A 24,358-nucleotide genomic window follows, 5' to 3' on the forward strand; every position below is an offset into this window, starting at 1 on the left:
CTCAACTAAAATCATAGTACCTTCATTGCCTCTGTCACTTAATATCTCCCTTATGCTCTAGTTTTAATTCCCTGAGCATTGTAATTGCATTTACCATCTCAGGAAAGTGTTTGGAGAGACAATTGGTGTGAGAGAGGCAGTTCACATTCAAGCTATACTATTTCTGTAGTTTGGTTTTAGCCTTAAAAATAACCAAAATTATGGATTACAATTAAAACCAAACCTGGAAGGAGTTTTGAGGATTTTGGACCTTACCATAAATCTTTCCTGTCAACACTCCATTCCTGACTTTTCCAAGAAGTTTCAGTGTTCGTTCCATCTGTGCATCACCAACTCCACTGTCTAACCATTGCTGGCAAAGAAATACATATTGTTCTTCAGTCTTGCCTGATTCATGGATGACAATTTGGTCAAGGTACCATCCAGCTCCATAACCCACATTATGGTGCTCAACAAGCACTTTGCTTAACTGTCCAAGGTCTACTGCTCTCATTTCAGAGATACAAACCTGAGGAGATAGAGGCAAAAAGAATAGCAAACTGATTAGACCGTATACCTTATCTTCTGTCTTTGAGAAGTTTGCATTTGGAAAGACAAATTCCTTTCAATGCTGAAATACCTTTTTCTGAGAATAAGGAAAAATGTTATAGGTTGACATTCTTATTTGGAGAACCTGTTCAGAAACTATGTGGATCCTTGAATATATACATTTTGTCTTCATCATGATCACTGCAGTTCAGGTTTTATTACAAAAAACATCCCTTTGTTTCAGGTAGAAACAAACCTTTGGTCAAAAAACCTACAGAAAGCTCATGAAAATTAAAGTTGAACTAATCCCTCATAAAGGAAACAAAGGTAGTTCTTCAAGAATCAGGATAGACCTCTTAACTTAAATTTCTGCTTGTATAAGGTATAAAGTATTTTCAAGTATTTTACATTTTAAGACATCCTATTATTCAAATAGGAAATGTTGTATTATTCAACTCTGAACAGAAATACTGTTGATGGCTATGCAAACAAAGGAAGATACTGACATTAGAAACTATAACTAAGGCTGCACACGCATACAGGCAAGAATTGATGTGCTCCTCGGATGTAAATAGACATCTGTTTAAATATTGCTACGGCTACCAGTAAACAAAAGCTAAATGGCAGCTGCACTAGTGCATGTTGGGATGAATAAATTATGTGAGTGAGAGAATGAATGTGTTCTGTGCAAGATAATATAAGTGGGTGGGTAGATACATGGGCATGTGTGTGGGTGACATTAAAAAAACCCCAGATGGATAGCAGAAACAGACGCTATAATTTTTATTTGTTGCCAACCAATTTGCCACCAGGCAGGAAAAAGGATGAGGACCAGAAAGCAATGAAGGAAGAGATGATTTTTACAATGAATTATGTCATCTCGTCCATTCTCCTGCCTGTGTCAGACTATTCTCCACAATGTGATCAGAAAAAGAAAACATCCAACTTATTATTCCTAGCACAGCCTTAGGACTTCCAGCATTCATACCTTGTTATATCCACGATATCCTCAAACAGTTACCATGGCAAGTTATACCCCTGCATGTTAGTAGATGTAGCCCAAAATAAGATCTAGCTGGGAGGAACATCTTGCAAATAACTTTTCGGGAGCACTCATTGCTTTTTAATTTTATTCTTTGTAGTTCCAAGCCAAATATAATTTTCCTGTCAGTCTACATGACCTTTGACTTAGAGGAAATATCCTGTATTGCTAATACTCATGTTCCTTCTCAGCTAACTCTAACTGAGAAAGGGACCTATCATTAGTTTCATTCTTTGTGATAATAATTAACATTCATTAGACAACAGTGGTCATAATCACCCATTGTTATCAATGAATTCTCATAATAATACATTAAATTGCCTGCTCCCTCAGCATTAGTAAGAATGTACTATTGGTTGATGTCATTGCATTTCTTTTTTTCCCTTCAGTATAAAGACATTTGGAACTGTATTAAACACATTACTGGAAGTACAATTAATGAAAGCCAAAAGGATTTTATTTAAGCTGTTTTGCAAACCCATTTTAATCTGTTTTCTTACACTTGGTTGAAGTTTTCTGTCTTCCTTGCTTTTCCTTCTATTGATGTTCTTATCAGTCAAGAGAGATCCCTTTTTTCGTATCTCTAGTTTCCTTAACTTTGTTTTCTTTGCCTGTCCATTCCACATTTTTCAAGGATATTGCTGACATAATCTTGTCTCTCAAGACAGCTTGCCCTTTACATTCCTTCTTTTCACCTTCTAGTCTTAGAAACTCTTACTGAAACCTCATTCCAACTTTTTTATTGATGTACTTCTATGTAAAAGGAATGTAAGACTGGTAGTAGTATTTTAAATTGCAGATCCATCTAGTCCATCTCATATAGCGTTGCCAACAGCTACCACTAACAGATTTCTGTGGAAGAGTTGAAAAACAGGGCAAATACACAGAGATGCTTCTTGAATATAAAGTCTCTAAGCATTTTGCAATTTGTGGTTCAGAGATTGCCTGAGCAGAGATTATGTCTTCGCACTTAACAGCCTCAGTGGAAAGTTGTCTTCCATGACAATGTGCAATGGCTTTTTGCACCAATATGCCTTTACCATCTGCAACATCTTGTGCCAGAAAGTAAAATGTATTAATTACACATTGAGCAAAAAGCCACCTCCTTTTGTTTTGAATCTGCCACCTGTACATTACATTGAATGCTTTTGAGCTGTTGTAGTTCACAAAGAAATATAAATGTTTATTTTCTCTATGCCATTTTATATCTTTTGTCTCCCTCACCTTTCCTCTCATCATCTCTTTTCCAGACTAAACATACGTGTTTGCTTCACTGTTCTTCGTATGAAAGGTATTTCATATCACTTGACATTCTTCTTGCACTTTTAAAGACAAGTAAATCAACAAAACACAGCATCTATTATGCATCTGCACTAGTGAAAATCTTTGGAGGCATGATTGTGTTTTCTGTCTTGAAGTGGCTGGATTTTTTTGTTTTGTTTTTTTTTAATGGTTTCTAAACATTTTTTTGTTCTGTTTTCCTTTTGTTTTGCTTCTATTGAAATGATATCCTACTACTATCATATTTCAGAGCCCATGGTTTTGCATGCAAATTTAAGGGGTTATACCTCCTCACAGCCACTGCTTTTCATTTAGCTACAAAGAATTAATTATGCCATTTTATTTCCCATTCACTGTGTATGAGGTTCTTCTGCAGTCTTTGCTACCAGCTTTAATATTTATTACCTTTAATAGCCCAGTATGGTCAGGACATTTTGCCATCCCACTACTCAACCCTTTACCAGGAACCCATCGAACAATGAAGAACCTGAACACACAAAATACCTAAGCTGAAGAACACTTTCATTGTCTGCAGCACAAAAACTGCTCCTGAAAAATAAGGAACTGCTGGGGAAGACACTGAGCACTCTGCAGCTCAATATAGTGTCTGTGAATTTTTTATCACTAACATCTGTATCACTGATTTTGTATTAACATCCAGTATGAAAAGTCATGTGAATTATTTATTTTAGACTTCTTTTCCAGATTATGTCACTGACCATGTGACTTCACATCTTTGATTAATCCTTCTAGTTGCCCATAAACATTTGTCCTCAAAAATTCCAAGGATTAATCTGTATTTTTAATAATATTATCCAGACAATGAACATCATAACGCTCTTTCTATATTGTTATAGCACACTTTGGGCTAAGACAGCAGGATTCTGAAAAAAAATGGCATCTGAAAAAAAATGGAAGTATTATTGAAGAGTCAGAACAACATATGGAAAAGTCTAAGTAGGAAGACTAAGAGACATTCTTCTTTGCAAAGAATAATGCAGCAATACAAGTGCACAGAGGGTAAACGTCTATAAAGCAAGAGAGAATCAAAGAGAAAGTGAAATGGAAGAAAATGTTCACTTTGTCTTCCAAAGAAAGACGTGGAATGAGATTGAAGTAGTATGTGAAAGTTTAGTTTTGCTCAGGTAGAAGGTCAAGAGCGATTAAATTGACACAGGAGACTATGGACACTTACCATATGTCTATAGAAGCATTTATACAAATTCATGGAAGAAAAAGTATCAATGACTAGAGTATGACTGGAACAAAATGATGTGGCTGGTTTCTAAGTTTCTAAGCTCAAGAAGACACAATAAATCTAGTGATAGAAGAGTTAAGTGCAAGGCTAGGAAAGCCGTGGAACAGGTTGCCTAGGAAAGTTAGGGCATCTCAGGCATGAGAGTATAAGAAACAGTATGAAAACATGCAGAGGATTCTGCTTCGTTATACAGGATGAATTGATCTAGTGCTCTCAGTTCAGGGTATGGGTGAACATGCTGTGTAGATATAATCACTAATGTGGTAAAAAGCAAAGGTTAACCAGAAAGACTCTCCAAGGATTTATCTGGAGCAGACAATTATGTTTACAACCAGGTCTACCTGTTTGCAATTTAACAGATAAATGGATTAATCAACATATAGTAGCTAACATGTTAAAAATCTTTCTTTCAGCTCTATCTGGGTGGATTAAAAAAAAAGAATTAAAGGAGCAGTTACAGAAAATAGCCCTGATATTTCTATACTAGCTTCATAAATAAGTGAAAATTAAGCAATGGAATTTCATATATCATTGGATGCAGTTCCAGATTCTAAGAACATTTACTGAGAGTTTGTGAATTTTAAATTTATTTGTACTCAAACTATTCCTAAACTGGAATCTCAATTCAGGTAAAATGCTTATACTTAGCAAGCAACACATTCTTTCCACGGGTTGCCAGAGTGTAACATCCATGCTGGTATTTCATAACTGGAAAGAAATACGATATTAGAAAATAAGAAAATTAAATACATTAAAAAAAAAAAGTAAGGAAAATGGCTCAGTACTAACCTGCCCTCTTTCAAACTGTGAGTACCCTAGTCTCCTTTTGCAGGAATCTCCCCACTCTCCAAATACTGTGATAAACACATCTGCATCAGTTCCTGATGCAGGCAGTGCTCCTGTATGGACACTGATGAAGTAAAGGACTTCTGCCATGAAAAATCAGTGACACAAGACATTACCAAATGAGATTATTAGCAATGTAATTATCAAACATTATAAACCAATATATTTTAGGTATAAGATTAATTTCAAGACCGAGGAATTAAGTTATAGGAATTGACATCAATTTTCCAAGTTTCCTATAGACTGCTAGCTATCTCACAGCACACACTACAGCATTATGGATGAAATGTCTTCTATGAATCAATTCAAGAATCCACGCTTGCATTACAAAAGGAGAAAATATCCTACTTCTGGATTCTGGAATCTCCTGAAAAACTCAGACTGGTTTTATCATGCTTTGTAAAAAAAACCCAGGAGTTCTTGTAGGAATTATAGGTCTTAAATCGAGGATTTATTAACTCCAACATTTTACCAAGGAAAAAACACAGACACAGATGATAAAAAGCACTTTTTGTTCTGGATCAACTGAACTGTGTTTCAATCTCATATTTTGAGAATTATGGCCAAGACTATTTAATATGTTCAGCAGAAATGGCTCAGCTATTTATACAAATATGCATTGTTATTATTCTTCACAACAAAGAATGGCTTGCCATGACTTTTGTCTGATGAGTTATACAGTACGTATTCCTTGAGGCAGCATGACAGAGGATTTTTAATGGGTTCTGTGAATGTTAGACTCTTAAGATATATTTCCATTTACAGTCTAGCCTCCAGTTAGATATTACATGCAAAAAGTTTTAAATATTTTAACTAAGACTTCTGTTCACAGTGTAATGAATGAGAATTCTTTTCTACATATTTCATAAAATGTAATCTGAACAAAGGAAGATGTTATCATATTTTAAATACAATGATGAAATGAAATATGGCTTCAGAGGCAGAAATAGGGCTTGAAGAGAACATAAAAAACCCCTGTATTTTCTCTTTGTGATTCATGCCATTACGACTTTGTACCTGCCTTTTTTTAATCTGTGAATTAGTCCCTCATTAAGTGTAAATCAGCCATTTTCTGAAAACTGCCATGCAAATATACTAAGCAGGCTTTGTGCATTTTTCAGACTTTCAAAATGGTACTTAGTCTAGTGAAAACAATACATGTCAGTTGTTTTAAAACAGAAGAAAATGCTTTAACTAGATACCTGTACACTTCTGGGGCCAGCTCTGTTCAATATCTTTATTGATGGCATGGATGAGGGGATTGAGTCTTTCATTAGTAAGTTTGTAGATGATACTAAGCTGGGAAAAAGGGAAATATAGGTTGTATATTAGGAAAAAGTTTTTTACACAAAGGGTGATAAAATACTGGAAAGATCTGCCCAGGGAGGTGGTGGAGTCACTACACCTGGATATGTTTAAAAAAAGATTGGATGTGGCACAAGGTGCCATGGTCTATTTGAGGTGTTAGGCCATGGGTTGGACTCGATGATCTTGGCGGTCTTTTCCAACCTAGTGATTCTGTGACCCCACAGTTTATTGAACAGAGAGTTAAAAGTAATTTTGAGTGGTTTTTAACACATATAAAATGCTTTTCAATCTTGTGCCTTGTGTTCATCCTATTAGGCAGTTTACAGTTCTCTGTGTGTGCGTGCATTTGCTCAAGTATTTTTTTTTTATTACAATAGCATACCCCTGAGAGGTGGCTGGTCTGGCCTGACCGCAGCAAGCTCTGTCACGGTCTCAGATCCATCTTCTCCAAACAGACATGAGGCTTCACTGTGAAAGCCCAACTCTTGTTTAGTGTCCAGGTCTTTGAGCTGAAGCTGCAGGTAGAATCAAAGAAAGAAATTAATTTATTTGAATTATTTGATTTCCTATTTCTATCCCAGTACAAACTGACCTTTTTTCTTTTTACTCCTGCACACACTTTATAACAGCTGTCTGATTCTGCATAACAGTTAGAGCAGCTTCTTCAAGCTGTTAATTCTGCAGCCTGATGTTTATAGGTGTATTCTTCATTGCATATCAACACAAGCATAGGACCCATTTGTAAATAACGAATGAGAGATACAGCTTGAATTGACCTGCATGTGTTTGCAATTCCAGAATGTCAAATGAATGAATACAGTTACATCAATCTAAATAGCATATGTCCATTTTGAAAAAACATTTGCTTTGCTACTTTTTATTTTTTTAAATGTCTTGCTATATCTCAGGTAGGATTTTCAAAGTTGGCAGAAATTAGGTGCCCAGTGTGTTTCATGGCTGCCTGTGGAAATAAGTTATTTGAAGAATGAATTTCAATAGAATGGGCAAGCTTAGGTCTAGCTTCATTCTACTTGGCTTTAAATATTTATTGGAGAGTGAAGAAATTAGATTCCAAGTGTGTGGACTTAGAACATCCAAACCAGCTGAGGAAGCACAGCCTTAGGAGCTCACATATCCCTGCTGAGAGGGTCAAGGTGGAAATCAGATTCACAGGAGGTCAACTCAGGTCATGTACTGTATCCTAGGTCAGGTTATAAAATACAGAGTAAAAACCTATAAAGTATATGAAGAAACATTTGTGGTAACTATTATGTGCAATATTGAACTTCATAAATAGCCAATGACTGCAAGTTTGCAGAAACGGTTCCTTCAGTCTTCAGGATCTCTTTGTATAGAAATAGCATATCCAAGACATTTAAAACAAAAGGAAACAAAAAGAAACAAAAACTTAATTTCAATAGGACAGTAAGTAATTGGAATTCTTAGGCAGGGATTCCCAAAATTATTGTAGTCACTTCTTTCCACTACTGACAGCAGCTGCAACAGCAAAACTTTGTGCTCATCATACAGAATAAACACACAAGTGTTTAGAAATCCTGAGTACAGGTTTCCTCACATGGATTTCAACTGCAAGCTTTGAGATGTATAAATATTTATATAATTGAATGAGATAAACTAAATTATTGGGAATTTGACAGTTCCGCTCTCAAAAATTTTGTCAGATTGTGTTGCCCTTGAGTTCTTAGAAATGCAATGACCTAACAATTTCCATTTCTGCCTATTCATTCTGTGCAGTGATTTACAAGATCAGCCACAGGGCTTCCAGATGAAAGTAAACAATACCCCATAACAATTTCTGGACTTAAACCATTAATTACTTGAATAAAAGGTAGATTTATTTAGGTAGTATTAAATTCCACTAAAATTGCAGCCCATTGTTTACAAAAAACAGGTATTTTTTGCACTTGCAATAACAAATTTTTTTATATTAAAGGTATAACTACTTCTTATACAAAATATTTCCCCCTCACTTCTATCAATATGTGCAATCCTAAATATCAATACATATTACAAACTCCTATCTGTCTTGAAATTGCACCAAGGTTTACCTGCATATGCAGGCAGACAGCCTGCAGATACTGGATTAGTAAAAATTATGTGTGTAGATTTATGCAGACTTTGGCCTTCAAATAGAACATACCTGACAAATTCTTGCTAGTTCTAAGACTACATCTAAGTGTAGTCTTAATATTCAAATAATACAGTGTTCCTATATTCTAAACAAATGTAAACTATGGGTTTGTATTCTATTTTAGGAAAGACCAGAAACTCTTTTTGAGCAAGAAATAGCTACTGATTCTATAGTACACAAATCTTCAGAAGTTACAGGAAATACATAAATTTTAGCTAACATTATATAGTTCACTACAGAATTTTGCAGAAAACTGTATGAGATAGCAGGAAAAATTCTGGTATTTGGAAGAACACTGTAAACATCGATCTAGAGAAGACAGAGTAGCAAAATGAATGTAGGGATTTTTGTCTCCTTTTTGCAGTTTCATCTGTGTTTCTGAGAAATTTCTGGAACTTTGAATATTACTTCTTTCACTTAAAAAGGAATCAAAGAAGGTAATTTTATTTAGTTGGGGCTGGGTTTGACCACTGGTTCATACTAAGCTTACACATCCTTACAGCTGCCTGTTATTTTTCTTTTTCTATACAACATCTCTTTTTTTCTGCACTGGAGGAATCCTACTCTAGTAAGACCATCTCATTACACTTTAGATTATGCTTCCAGGAATAGCTAATTAATAAATAGACTAATAAATTACTATTAAATATTATAAACACATTTATGGCAGAAGCAATAGATATTATTGTGGCTTGTGCTGTGGGTTGCACATGCATGCAAGAAACTACTTAGGTCTATAGCAACCTATTGACTTCTTGTAGATTGTAACAATTTATAGCTACTAATAAACCAATTATTAAATGAATTGTGAAGTATCTGAAAGTACAGACAAAAATCATTTAGCCAGCTGCATAGGGTTGTTTTGGAAAAGAAAGCAGAAAGCAAACTATTACATTTATGAATTTTCTGCCATGTTTTGAGCCACCAGGTCTGGAGGCTGAAGTCATATATTTCATAATGGATGTTTTAAATATAGTGTCAAAATATTTTTTGAATGCTTTATCAAATGGCCTGGAGATGCATATTTAAAATGAGAAATTAGCTTTGCTTACCCATTCTTTCCATTTTTATAGCCTAAACAGAGAGTACAATATTAACTGACACAGAACACAGTTGGGGAGAAAATATAAGATAAGCACCTCCTCTATCCCCAGAGGAGCTTATAAATTCAGACTGAACGTTCCTTTGAGTGCCACAAGCCCATTCACATTTTAGTCTGGAATGAAGCTGTCTCTAGCATTTCCCGTCAGAAGAGTTTCTGGAGTCTTCATGCATTTAAGGAATCACCTTGATCATTCAAATCCATAGCAGGGTTAAGGGACTCTGTGGCACTGTTCAAGAAATCATTCTTTTTACTTCAGATTAATTCAGTGCTACGTCCACAGTGGGGCTTTTTGCCCTTGCCTATAAGAAGAGCTCATTGACACAATTTTTCCTTGAATTAACCTTCAAGTTTAAGTATTAAGGATACTTTTAAATTCTAATTCTATTTTAAGATTGACAGCATTAAGTCCTTTCTCCATTCCTTTTTATGAGAATTCTTAAAGATGTATTAAACTCCAATCAGAGGTTTGAGACCCACTGATGGCCATATTGCAAAGAATAGACACTGAATGTTATCTTAATTGGCTTCCACAGGTATGTTGGTCTGTGTGGAGACTGTCAGTATATCCATGCAGGAATTAACATTTCCTAACACCAGCAGGAAACACTGCCTTCCATGGAAGGATGAACTGTGCGTCACTGCACACCAGTGAAGAGCTTTGGAAATATGTACTTCAGCAGGTGCAAACAAGGTCGAGCTGTCCACAAAGAGATCTTCAAGCTGTAGGCAGTCATCTGTAGATACCAGGTAACTGAGACCATCTGAGTCTCAACAAAAGTTATTTACTGTTATGTTGAAAATTATTGCAAGTTTATATGTGTTATATTTTGAATACCTTGTGAAGTTTAATTCCTCTTCTCAAGGATGGACCACATAACACAAAGGAGATTTTTGTTATATCTCCAATATCACCAGTGGTCAACTGTTAAAAAAAATAGCAATAATTAACTATAAGTCATCTGCAGCAGTTTGCATGGCACAATTTAAACCCCAAAAAAAGATAAATACAACAGGTAATAATATCAGTCAATGAGGTCAGTGATAGGATGACAAAGTTCTATTAAGAGTGCAAGTTAATTCAGAGTCACATTTGTATCACAAATTATGTCTATTTTTTACTGAGGGAAATGGTTGCAGAGCATAGGCCAACACAACAAAAGGAAGGAAATGGACAATTGAATTCTATATTTTCAAGGCTAGTTTTTTTTCCCTGACTTAATTAAAAGTTAATGAGGTTTTCCACATCAAATTTGACATTTCCTCAAGAGAGTTTTCCTAAGTGACATGTTTTGGCCCACAAGTGAGAAGTTCTCCAAGCTGTGTTTATTTCAGACACAGACATATAAACATGACAAGCAACCAGTACACATAATGTCATACATATTGTCTACAATTCTTATTTTACTGAAACTATTTGGTAAGACTTGTATGAAGTAGAAAAGAAACCAACCAAAAAGGGAATATCACTTAGATTTTGAACTTTCTGTGCAGGGGATTTCCCTTTTCTTCCAAATGCAACAACTTGAATGTTAGGAATGTCTTCTGGTACTTGTGTGCAGTGCACCCATGTTTGCCATCTTCCTCTACTTTTTGTATCTAAATTTTCCATGGGAAGAGATGCCACAGATGTTTCTGCAGTAAAAGCAGAATATTTAGAGCAATATCAGTTATAAGGCAGTATAAACCAAAAGATTACATTGCCAGGTAGTGCTGGATGTAGCACAGGAAATTCAGCAACAAAGCCACAAGCCCCTCATTACTCATGTTAGTCCTGTGGAGGGGAAGAAAACCAGGCCAGTGGCCTCATGGATCCATGTCAGACTCACACAGAAGCCATGCCTCTTCTCTTTGTATTCTTCCCAGGAAAGGAAATGTCCTGCCAGTGGAGAATCTTTCAATACTGTCATTTCAAATTTCTCCATCCCAGGCATAATTTATTTCCCTTTGTTCACAGAAGGCATGATTCATCTTGGTCCAGGCCCATGCCCCTCACCATTGGGGCACCAATGCTAAATTCTTCCTACTGTGTGATGTAACCTCACACCAGGTGTGAACTTCACTGCCATGTAGGAGTGATTCAGGGAAATGAAGGACACTTCTGCTTGTATTACCTTTGAGCGGAATTGCGACTTCTACAAAATCTTCCTTGGAGAGTTTATCGATCCATCCATCGTAAAAAAAAACATGCGTAGAAAAAGGGTAGAAGACTTCTTTTATAAGAATTTTTTCCAAAAACCACCCATCTGATTGAAAATAAACAGGACATTATTAATTTATACCTTTTAAGCAACAAAATATTCTGTGTATGCAGTCACAAGTTTCTACCTTCATCAAATCAATAAAAGGTTTTCTTTTGACAGACTTCTTAAGGAAATAAAACTTCTGAAAACATATTGGCGATGTGTATCTGTTTCTATGTGTTCCACTACACTCCAAAATAGTCAATGTTTTTACAGATCTTGTGAAATTAAATGTAGGGATACATTTGCTGTAATGATTTATTACGTCTCAAGGTATGGAAAGGCTTCTGTATGCAATCTCTAAACACAAGAAACACCAAGAGGAAATTATATTATCAACGTCCTAATGGAAAAAGGATCAGGATTTCTATGACATGAGCCACCAGAAAATCCACTCAATCCACAGCTTTCTTTCTGGGGAGATACCACTCTATATAGTAAGGAACAAAGTTTTATCTTGATTTGAAACCATGATTGTTTGGAAATAAAGCTTTTGTATAGTCAGGTCTCTGAGTCTTGGTAAACTTGATTACACTCCCAGTCTTGCTGAAGTGAATGAAAGTTTGATTGTTCATTTTAGTGTTACCATCTAGGAAATAGTTTCCCGTCCTGTTTTTCTGAGTCCAAGTTTAACCTACAGAGTCATTTTGTAATCTTGGGGGTTTTTAGAAAAGAAGGAGGAACAAGAGACTCAGGTTATCATAGTCTGGAACAGTCATTTCCATTATCAACATTATCCTGCAGGAGTAAAATACCTGTGGAATCTCTATTCTGCTGTCTTTAAAAAACAATGGGCCAAAATTTCAGCCAAAGGATTGAATAAAATACCAATTCATGACACTCTTTGCTGTGAGTATTTATTTTCTAGAAATAAGCAATTTTTTTTTAGCTACAATATCTGCTTAGGATAGGAGTCAGCAGTAGGATGAGAAAAAATGCTGCAGCAATACAGCCTTTTTATCTGCCAGTCAACCTCACACATGCAGGATCCCTTAGAAAAATATTTTGCATGGATTAAAAGGAAAGAACATGTGGGGCCAGAACAGCCTTTCTTCTGTGTTCAACTTCTCAATCTAATGAACCAATTTTATGTACTTATCTTTACATAGAAGCACCTAACCCTGAAATAAATTCCTTTTTTTGGTTTATCCATCATCTAAAAATGTACAGGAAGATGAAATTTACAAAAGTTTCAAAAGCATGATGGCATACTGCTTCATGAAAAACAAAAGCTTTGTTGACTGTTCTTATAAAAAGATAGAAACTTCAATGGAGAACAATTGCATATATAATTTTATAATTTTACATTGTCACAACATTTTCTTGGACTCCCTTGCACATTTTAGTAAAACCAAGCTGTATCTGGATACTTGACGTGTATAATCCAAAAGAAATAATGAGCAGCAAAAAATGGAAATCAATTTCATATTTTCTAAATTTTTTTAACACTTTCATGTTAAATTTCAGACATTTCTGAAGTACTAGGATCACTTAAGTCTAATGATCTACATCATTATTACCTTACATTAACCAAAAAATTTACCAACCTTTTCTTAGACTTTTAAATCCAACACAAACTTGATTCAACTTGCCGAGGTATACAGATTTGATTTTGAAAATATCCACCTGCAATATGAAAATAATCAAAATTATATTAAACTTAACAGGAGTCTGGTTTTGAGTATTTATCAGTTTAGCCTGGTGTGTCTGATCATTGTTTTGCACCTTGATAGAAGCAAATTTATCTCATCTATGCCTTTTAATTGTGTTTGACTTCATAATTAAATATTATGTACTGTAGCTCATCTTTTCTTATCCAGTTGATATTATGAATTATGCATTTCAGAATGCCTCTGTATTTAGTAGGAAGTATTTTTGGAAAAATCAGATACACACACTAGCAATAAAGTTCTTATTTCTCATACCTTCATGAAAGGAAATAAACAAATCCCAGTGTGTTGAATGTTACCTTGGTCCAGAACCTAACTTGCAATAAACTGACAAATACTAAATGTCTAATAATTCTGAAAATCTGGAGCAATTTAATTTTCACTAAAATTCATAGTTAATTTAGTGGGAATTAGGCATATAAATGGGAATTAAGTAAGTGGTATCTGTGAAGATTTCAACTACTGTGCTTTGGGGATAAAGCTGTCTCCTTGAAATAATTCTGTAATAGGTCAAATTTTTTACATACAACAGACTCGAATGATCAGTAGACTTCATGGAGTATTTCCTTTTTTTCCATACCATAAATCTTCATAATTTATTCACCTTCCTGACTATATATGCTCATCTTCTTCTTTGAACAGTCATCTTCATGATCTCTGGGAAAGTTCACAGAAGTATGTGCACTGACATGTTGCTTAAAATGCATATTCATTGGCTTTTTAACTGGGCCTGAAGAAATGAGGTTTGGAAACATACTATTTATGAATGGATTCATCTAATCTTTTGAGAAACCAGCTGCAAAATTAAATCTCTACAGCTGAGACTTTTATTTCATGTGACTTCATGAGTTATTCTGTTGAACACAGAAGCAGTTGTCTGGGGAAGTTGGGTTGAAAATGCAAGTTTGAATGTAACAGTTGGGGACTAGTTTGTGGGTTTGAAAAAAATAATAAAACCCTTGTTCCCATAGTCACACAGTTCCAGAATTTCAATGTCTGTAAGAATAATATTGATCAAAATAATCATCCAGAAAAAAGAGCAATGACTAAAACCAGAGCATTCATCATTTAAGAGTAAATTGGAGTAAAGAGAACTGCAAGAGAGTGAATACCAAAGAGTCACTACTCAAAACCTCTCCTATAAGAAGAAGATTAGGGTCTTATAGCCCAGGATATAGAAAAGCCCTTTAGAATTTCAGAGGAAGGATTTAGCAAGTCTGAACAAGCCTGTTCAAGAACTGACACAGAATCTGGATTATACAGAAAATATCCTTGTGAATTTGCAGATGAGTAGTACTTCAACAGTAATGAGTATTCATAGAAGTCAAGTGCTATTGTTCAGGTTTTTCTCTACAAGTTTTATTCTTGGCAAAAATATAACACATTCTTATAAAATAAAGAGTTTTTTAAAAGGTTGGGACAGTTTGGGTTTCTGAAAGAAACAGGAATCTGTCGCTCTTCCAGTCTGTACTGATACCTTATCCATTGTAGCAGGCAGTCTTGCTGTTCAGATTTCTCTGACACTATCCTTAAGACATACTACACAGGACTATTATCTATCATCATCAAAAAGACTAATCTATACAGCTACCTACATGGCTCTTTCAAACAAGATGAGCTCTACTATCCTGTCATTATTGTCAGATTTAACTTGTGACCTCTGAGCTACCAGTTTGATCAGTTCCTAATGAGCATGACATTGGGCATGCATATTCTCTTCCACAATGGAGAAAGAAAATACAGAGGACATAATGACTAAGATCTGGGGATATTTTCATACAAAACCCTTGTATCTTCTAAAACCTTTAAAAATAGTAAGAAAAGCAGATAAAATAAACATAGGTATGTGTAAAGAATAAATGAAGTGTGTATCAAGTATATTTCTCTAGCTTGCTGCACCAGAGAAGATACTACACTAGGCTGGCTAGCAAGAGTGAAATACTCTCTCTCACCCGCCCCCCCAAAAGAAGATTTAGAAGATTTCCTGGTATTTCATTTCATGATTTCCTTAAAACAAAAAAAAAAAAAAAACAAGCTGAAATTCTAAACACTGGGATCTAATAAGGTATCAGCTAAACATGTTCTGATTCAAAAGAGATATTTCCTTTTGATCTGAAGTCTTTTTTAGTTACTTTGTTCTTTTGCCAATAACTACTCAAGGAATTACTCTTCTAGGAAAAGCTGTTTAATCTCAAAAAGAAACAATATGTTTACCAAAAAGCAAGAAGTGGGTGGAAAAATTTGAAACATGAAAAACTAAGAGTCTTCTTGGAGCACTGACAGTGTTCAGGAAAGTTAACAAGAAAAGTTCATAGACCACTTTAGATGGAGGCTACAAATGCAAGTTATCCTACAGAAATGTTATCACTTCTAAAAACATGCATATTTTAATAAAGCAGTGATGCCTTCCTGGCCTTAAAAGTCTGGAATATTAAAACAGACTCTTAGAGTCCATTTAGTCCAATTCAGAATTAATTTATCACCTTAACTCTTTTACTGTAGCACAACAGTAAGTGATGATGCTTAAAAACAATATATTAGCTATGGAGACAATCATTATATGCCATATAAAACATTAATATTTTCAATACTCTATCCATGAAATGTTTCCTGAAAATATAAGTTCTAACGAAAAGACTCTCACAGATTCAGTTACATTTTTCCTCATTATTTTACCTGCCCTCTAGCAAAAGTGATCAGGCTGTTTTTCGAGTTAAGCCATCGCTTCCCTGAGTCACTTTTTTCTCCTTGTATACGAAGATAAACCTCTCCAGTGGCATCTGCCTTCTTCAAGTGTCCCGTGTGCAAATGGATTTCATACTCCACAACTTCATAAAAAATAGACAAAATAAACCCAAAAAGTCAGCAGAAGAAAACACTTATCATCTTGCCTGACACCCACATTATATATCAATTCTTGTACCACCAAGCAACTTCTTTTCAATTCTGGTGACACACACATAACCAAAACACATTCTTGCTGCATAACAGGATGGCAATCTAGAGACTATAGATTTGCTCTGCTCTAACACCATTCCCAGAAAATAAGTGCTTCTGGTTGCTGTTTGGGGCACAGGATCTCTTGTGTACTATCCCCTTCCATATAATGTAGGAAATTCCTTTTTAAGAAAAAAAAACATACTTGTATTCTCTTCAGAAAGTCTAATTTTTTCTTCCTAAGATTATTGGCTGATATTTCTTTGATTTTCCCTCTCTCTATTTTTATTTATCAGTAGTTAAACCATAATACTATCACAAAGTTCTTAAAATATTTTAATATGAAACAACAATAATGAATTAAAAATTTCAACATCAGCTTTAACACATAAATAGAAAAGCCTCCTGACATTTTGTAACATTCACCAAAGAACACTCCATTAATGATACAATAGCCCACAAATCCAGGTCAGATAACTGAATTTTGACTTTAAAGGAAAGCGTTCCTGAGTTTCTCAGCTGTGGTCATAGTACAGAGATTAGGAGAGACACCTATGTCCCCTATATGAATCTTCTGCTTCCTTGCCTCTTTTTGTCACAATACATAGGGAAGCGATGCAGATGAGACCAGACTGAATTAATGCCAAAGAAACTTCATGGAAATCTCATATGTTCACTTTTTAAATGACATATTTCTGCCCCTGAGCTTTTTATGGAAACAAGGAAAAAAGAAACACTTAACAGAAGCAGGTCACAATCTCAATATTCACTCTTATTTGCATCATTTTAACAACAAGGACCCCAGGACAGAATAAGTAAGGCTTTGGGGGAATAGGCTCTATTTTCCTTCTGGTGTTATGTGCTCTAATTCAGATTATAATAGTAAGTATCATTTGCATAGAGTGTCTGGGCTCATTTGTCTTCTGAGCTGGTACTGTGAATTTTGGAATCTAATTTTGGTGGCTATGTTAGATCCTTATGTAGCCAGCAGGAGAAGGCAGGTGCTATAGAAAACACCTCTGATGGGTTCCCACACATTCTACAGATAAACACTAGAACTCAGGAGTCTAAATTTAGATGGTCTAAATGTTCCTCTGCTTCCAACCACAGGCATAATTTCTTCAGCCTAAGAATAAAAGCTATCCTCTTGTAGCAACACATGCTTGTAAAACATGACTGTCTAATATTTTTATAAGGGCAACATTTTTCTCCACTGTAAAATGTAGAGTGACATTTGGGATGCAGGTGATGAGCAATGCACATGTACCAAGAATGTATCTGAAAACATTTGTATTATCTCTTGAACTTTTTAAATCACAAACACTAAGACTTTTTTTTAAGAACTGAGCAGCCTTAAAATCCAGCGTCTTAGAAGTCCTGAGCTATGTTTGACTACCAAAAATTATCAGCCCTTTCTCCCACAGCCTTCATCACTGTAGCAGTAAAACATTGACAACATCTAGACTATGTGACATTTACATGCTGGAGGAAGTCTTCCAGCTTTACTCTGCCTCCTGTCCCTCCCTGGAACTTGGCTGGCTCTACAATATCTCCTTTCCCAGGCAACTTTTCTGGGCAAGAGAAGGGAGTGGTGCTTTAGACAGACATGAAATCAAGGAGAAACAAAGCACTTTCAGTTTCATAGCTCACAGTACAGGCCAGAGAGCATGGAAAATGCACATTATTCAAGTCTGAAACATATATTTCAGTCTAATGTACAGCATAGGATAAATGAATATCTGAGTATACAACCGAAAATGCACATTATTCAAGTCTGAAACATTTATTTCAGACTTGGAAATAGCTGATGTTCTCAGTATATTTTATTTCTTCAATCAATTTTTTTCCAAGATAGAAATGATCTATTTAAGCAAACTGTACATTCTTTAAAAATATTATAATTATGAGAAAGTTCTGGTAGGTTTAAGAATAATTCAATGAACCCAGAAGCTAAAGCTGTCACTTAGTTTTATGCGTAGGTGATAGGAAAACAGGGAGGGGAAAAAAGTGTTCTGAGGATATTTATTTTAAGCTTTTCTTACAGCTCTTTTCACAAGTTGGTGCTATTCATGCTGAGTGTTATAATCAAAAGGTCTGAATTAAAATATTGTGACATCTTATATAGCTATTTCTTTCTATTTCTAAAATAAAAAGGTCCCATAACAGGATTAACGGTTTTAAAGAGTGGGTTGGTATAGACTGTAACATTAATATTTAAAAGGATTTATTAAATAATAAGGGCTCTATAAGCCTGCTAATAAAAGTGTGCTCATGTCAATAAATTTCTGAAATGTATTTATTTCTCTTTTCCTTTTACTTTATGAGGATGATGTCTGAGAAAATCTGTTTGCTTAAATGTAGCTTTGTTTCACTGAAGCACTATTTGCTTCAGGGACTCACCTGGGACTATTTTTTTTAAACAATTTAAACTAAGGACTGAGAAAATCTTTATAATTGATGGTATCACTCATATTTGATGATAAAGAGTTTTCCCAGTAAACCAAGAGTTTTCCTAGCCTGGGGCCCTAACATATCTTCATCCTTCTTCAGAGGAGTGAAATATGCACAGCCAGGTAAATGACAACATAGCTGCATTAAAGTCAGCACAGCTACACAGACTTGATCTTTCTGGAGTTCCAGATGGTTGAAACTACATGAGCTGTCCAGGTGACACTTTGGTTAGCATTTAGCAAATGGCATTTTGCTTTCAGGAGAGTTGGGATATGAAGTTTCTGTGTCGTTCATTCAGAGTGTTGCCTCATCCGTGTAACTGGGCCATGGGAGCAGGTTTGTTGAAGTCAAGACTACTTGTGTGAATAAGATCAAAATATTTTGGTCCATGTGGCTGGCCACTTCCATGGGGGTTGATGAGAAAGCACAGTGCTCATCACATTTTTACCGCTTTTGTCCATTAATATTTGAATCACTAATATACAGACCCATGAGCTTAGCTTAGAAATGTATGTGGTGTTTCTGCTGAGTCGGTGCTTTCAGCTGAATCTGCTGAATCTATTGATGCATAATTTAGAGCTGAGTGTTGTCACAGCAAAGATTTACTATTAATGTTCCACTATGTAAGGGAAATAAAAGTATACAAGTATCCCCTATGGAAGGAGCCATAACAGAAAGGAGATGTTGGGAAATGGGGTAAAAGTTTTTAGGCTGAGTTAGAGAACATTCTGATTGTGTTCTGTGTGAACAACATGTCCCAACAACAAAAATTTACTAAGACAAGGTATTCTGTTCAAGCTTTTCATTCTTTGTCTCTTCCCAATCCTATTTATAAAAATTCTCTTTCAGATGTAAGCCAACATATTGCAAAACTGAAAGCAATCACCTAATGCTCATTTAAAAAGGAAACAAAACCTCATAAAGATAGGAGAGTAATACATATTATTTTTATTATTATTTTGTATTAATTTCTTGTGTGTGTCTATAAATAAAACCAAAATATAACAAAGAAGAAATTTTAGATTTAAATTTTATATTTGGACCACAAAGAATAAAAGTAGTATTAACACTTCCAGTTGTAAATCAGTGGACTGCAAAAAATGGTTTGTGAGAAACTTTCTAGGTTGGTAGACATTCCCATCTAAACACTATTTTTTGAGAGAGAGCATATACATTTCTTTTCCCAGAAATTTTCCAAACAAATTTCAAAAAAAAATTCCTAAATTTCTAATATACCTCAATAATTAATTACTTTATATATCAGAATAATGCATTCAGACAGTGTCTTCATTTGGCTCTTAGCACAATAGAGACTTTGAGAGGTATATTCTAGAATTTTAACTTTTTAAAATTTTTGTACTTTTTATACACAGTAGAAAATTTAACAAGTTTGAATTCAGAAAATAATTGTTCATATTTACAGTCCTCACTTTTTCTTAAATAAATTAAGGAAATAGGGCCTTTTTATAAGGTCTGGAATTACTATATTCATTATATGCTGGATATATTACATCCAACACCCAATGTTTTTTTGAATCTGATGGATCAAAAGTCTAAAATGGTAAGATTTTTCAGTGCATGAATACAAGGTGACAATTTTTATTAATTATGCAAACCCACACAAAACCAGAAATTTAAAGGGTCTTCGCTGTTTCTTTCAAGTTTCAACTTTGTTAGATGAAATATTTAGGAAACTTTATTTAGAGAATGGTCTGCAAAAGTTCATGTGATCTATTTTATTTCTTTTTCTGGGCTGCTTCCATCTTTTTCTATTAGTTTCCATTGAAGCAGAACACTCTTTTTACTATAGCCTCTAGCAATAAACCTCTTAACTGGCACTAAAAGCCTCAATATATGATCTTTACTCTCTCCATCAATCCTCTTTATTCTAATGAGCTGAATAAATGGGAAGCTTGTCCTTAAGTACTAGTGATCAAGTTATCAGTATACAATTGGTTGTTCCAGGGGAAGTGGTTGGAGGTGGTTGGCAGAAATCACTTCATTATCTCTCTGGCATCATATCATTCACATGTGTTACTAACAGCAGAGAAACATGCAACTTAATGTGTATTTTTGTAGAATATCACTTGCTGTGCTATGAATTTCTCATTGACATCAATAAAACACTAGCTTAATTGAAATTCTTGACTATCTCTTTGCTGGCTAACTGTGTGGCATTTTAAAAATTCCACCTTTGTGGCGCAGGGGGTCTGCAGTTCTTTCCTTCTTTACTTTGTTTCTAGATCACATACATCTCTTTGTGAATGGGAAGAGACTAATAGTATCACACCGTAGATTACATTTTGTACTCATCTTCAGCTCACATAGCATTATTTTGAAGAGATAATAAATAATCAAGAGTTAAAACTGGAACATCATCTACTGTGAAAGGAGCCAAATACTGTGTTTGGTGTCATCAGTTAGAGCATCTCTCATAATCCTCATACCAATGATTTCTTTTTTGTGGTAAATGAATGTGCAAAACCATCACATACCTTCATATCAAATTCTTATGGAAATCTTCACACAGTATTTTTGGCCCAAAAGAGATATATTGCTATTCCAGAGACAGATCCTGACCCCAGCAACAAAAAAAGGACATAGCTTACCAGGCAAAGGCTCCTGATCTGCATAGAGAGCTGGCAGCTCCACACATTTGTCTTCCTTAGGGTTGAACCAGCAGTCAAAAGCTAAATACATCTCTTCCTTTGTGCCTGTGTGCTTCAGATGAAGTAAATCTAAGTGCCATGGCTGTTTTAGCTCACTGTGTGGGCCAGTTACCTGAACTTTGTATATTGAGCCAATACCTGCCAGTTCATCCTGTGTGAGGAGAAAGAGAAGATGAATGGATCTCATTTCAATTGTGCCAGAACAAGTGTAGTTGGCAGCTGTATGCAACAGTTGAACAAACTTCAGTAGTTAAAAAATGGGGCAGATTTATAACCAGTACTATTTTTCTAAAAAATAGTACTGGTTATAAATGGTTATAAATAGTACTGGTTATAAATTCAACTTTACTAATTTCTAATCAATACAAAATTTATTTAAAAACATGAATGAGGAGATGGAAGGCCTGAGGTCTGATATTAAGGAGCAAGCAATGGCAGTCACTGCTGAAATATGTACACAGAACAAGGCACAGTAGGTTATTTTCAGGCACAGAAGATTTACCCAATTTTTAAAATTTTGGACACTATTGGAAATATTTCTTACAACAATAAAAATTACGCAATTATTTATAAATTTGAAAGAAAGCTAATCCAGCTTTGACAAACATCCAAAAGATCATCCTCACTCTAGATCATAGAAGTTATGATTCATACTTGCATTCATACTTGAGAAAAAAACCAATCTAGTTCTACTGGGAATAATGCACCATCTCTAGGGCATACCATTGCTTGAGTAGGTGAAAGCAGAGGAGGCCTTAGATATTATAATTAGTGGTTTAAAATATTTTTTTTTTCACTGTAAGGAAAAAAAGGGAGAAAAGAAATGTTGTGTTTTCCTACTAAATATTTCATGGATTCTTTCCCCTGCTCTTTCATTTTAGATATGCTCAGATAGTAGAAGTCCATGTGGCCTGACTTCAGCCTTTCCTCTGACAGGGCACTTCCATCTACATACTATTTTTTTTTGTATTTACCAGAGGATTTTGGAAATAACTCAGAAAAGCCCTCTGAGTACTCCTCATTTTGTATCATGTTTGTGGTGAGTCTAGTCTGCTTAGTTCCTCTTTCACTAAAGAAAAGAGTAGCATCAAAATACAGCAAATGATTTCTTTAGCTCAATTATAAAATTCAATTCATTAAGAAGAAAAATGAAGAGACAATAAATAACAGGGGGAAAAGAGAAACCATACTAGAAATACCAGTTCAGAGAAACTGATGGCAGAGATGAATAAATTACATGAGAGAGAAAAGAGAAAAATTAACCTTCTGTGCATTTAATCTCATTTATGATTCTTCCTTCTCTATCATGAGCCCCAAAAGCTCTACAGTATCCCATGGCATATTGTGTGCTTACAAATTGCTGATTTTTGTGAGATCAACAAAGCCTGTAAATCAGTACCTGCCTCGTGCTATACACTGTGATGTGCACCAAGGGACCAATTCACTCACTTAAACATTCTCAGTATGAGACACTGGGAGAATTTGCTCATTCAAAAACCATTGTTCATGTGTTGCTACCTACAAATAAAATGATGATCTGTGCCAAACTACACAGAGGACTTAAAAATCAATTTGGTAGTTTAGTTTAAAGAAACAATTTATCTCAGAATTAAGTGGATTATTGGCTACATGATTCGGAGGCTTTTCTTGCAACAGAGAAAGGTTGAAGTACTTTGATCTGAATTGCTTTTCCTGTGACTTGAAGTGGCAACTTTTTGTGACTCAGGTTGCCGTAGAAGATAAAAGAAAGGCATATTGGATCCTCTTCAGCACTCAAGTCAGATCCAGTGATATCCATTAGCCAGGAACCTGATGACTTCATGTTGATTTCAGGCAGTTTAGGACTAAGAGTCGACCTTCTACCTTTAAAAATTATCAAAGAGAAAGAAAAGATGACAGCATGAGAGAATGGCATAATCTAGCAGGATCACAGCCTTTGCAGTACACAAACAAAGCTCTTCTTGCAGGTTATGTTGTATCTATAGCAACTGCTCACTAAGAATAACACATCAATATCTTTATTATATTTTTTGTGAAGAATTTAGAAGCTTAATCCTCTTTCTGTGTTTAAAATTTAGTTTCAATGGCATTTTTTGATGCCAATGTGTTTTCCTTGTCATGTTTGGAAGTAATTGCTAAGAGAATATTCAGTCACCCTTTAGAGGTCTAAGCAATTGTTCTTTAAAAAGCAATCAGCGTTACTAAAGCAAATTTATCATTTAAGAGCATGTAGCCATATGTAGCATGTAAGCACCTAATGCAAAATGAACAATTCTAATGAACTTTCCTTGTCACCAGATGTTACCAAGCAAAATAATAGGTGTTTTAATAGTGTGAGACTGACAGGTAACCTATAATAAACACACAAAGTTATTTGCCAGATGCTCAGAAGATCAATATCACTATCTGCCTCTCTTTTTCTTCATTAATGGTTGTAATTCTTCATTTTCGTTCTGTTTTAACCAGTCTAGGCAAAGTGAAAAGGATTTCCTGAAGAGGAACAGCTTAGGAAAATGTACTTTCTACAACTCAGAAAAACCACACCACTGAATCAAAGACATCTTGTGTCTTACTTCCTCTGCACAAAGTTCTGTAGTTCATTTCCTTTGCATTGGATTCTTTTCACAGGATTGAAGGGAGAAATCCTTTACTACTTCTGAATGAGTAAAGGTCCTGCTGTACGTGTTCTTTTGCCAAGCACATCCAGGTTTAGATTTGTGCAAATCATGGCATAGTAGTAGGTGTGAAGTGAGCAGAAATGAGCATAACAGAACTGCTGTTTTGTGCTGTGGAATACTCTCACAGGCAAAGTCTAGACTCATTTCACTGAAGTAATTTTTCTTTAGATTTCAAAGTACATTCTAGGCCGAA

General features: G+C 35.1%; 1 protein-coding gene across 3 annotated transcripts in view; it reads right to left on the reverse strand.

The window, feature by feature from the left end:
• RP1 (RP1 axonemal microtubule associated) overlaps positions 1 to 24,358 on the reverse strand; it is a 188,458-nt gene that overhangs the window by 40,265 nt on the left and 123,835 nt on the right. For 2 of the 3 annotated variants that reach the window (XM_039703103.1, XM_039703102.1), the window contains exons 36-45: positions 23,160 to 23,350; positions 21,428 to 21,638; positions 16,107 to 16,258; positions 13,308 to 13,386; positions 11,632 to 11,763; positions 10,971 to 11,152; positions 10,356 to 10,442; positions 6,646 to 6,778; positions 4,899 to 5,038; positions 256 to 508 (exon numbers count right to left, since the gene is read on the reverse strand). In XM_039703103.1, coding sequence (XP_039559037.1) covers positions 256 to 508; positions 4,899 to 5,038; positions 6,646 to 6,778; positions 10,356 to 10,442; positions 10,971 to 11,152; positions 11,632 to 11,763; positions 13,308 to 13,386; positions 16,107 to 16,258; positions 21,428 to 21,638; positions 23,160 to 23,350 — 1,560 coding nt within the window. Of the gene's footprint in view, positions 1 to 255; positions 509 to 4,898; positions 5,039 to 6,645; positions 6,779 to 10,355; positions 10,443 to 10,970; positions 11,153 to 11,631; positions 11,764 to 13,307; positions 13,387 to 16,106; positions 16,259 to 21,427; positions 21,639 to 23,159; positions 23,351 to 24,358 lie in introns of those variants that run through there. The other variant, XM_039703104.1, reaches the window with a different exon arrangement.

The sequence above is a fragment of the Passer montanus genome, unplaced genomic scaffold (genome assembly GCF_014805655.1).
Source record: "Passer montanus isolate IOZ18808 unplaced genomic scaffold, ASM1480565v1 scaffold16, whole genome shotgun sequence".
NCBI classification, from domain to species: Eukaryota; Metazoa; Chordata; class Aves; order Passeriformes; family Passeridae; genus Passer; species Passer montanus.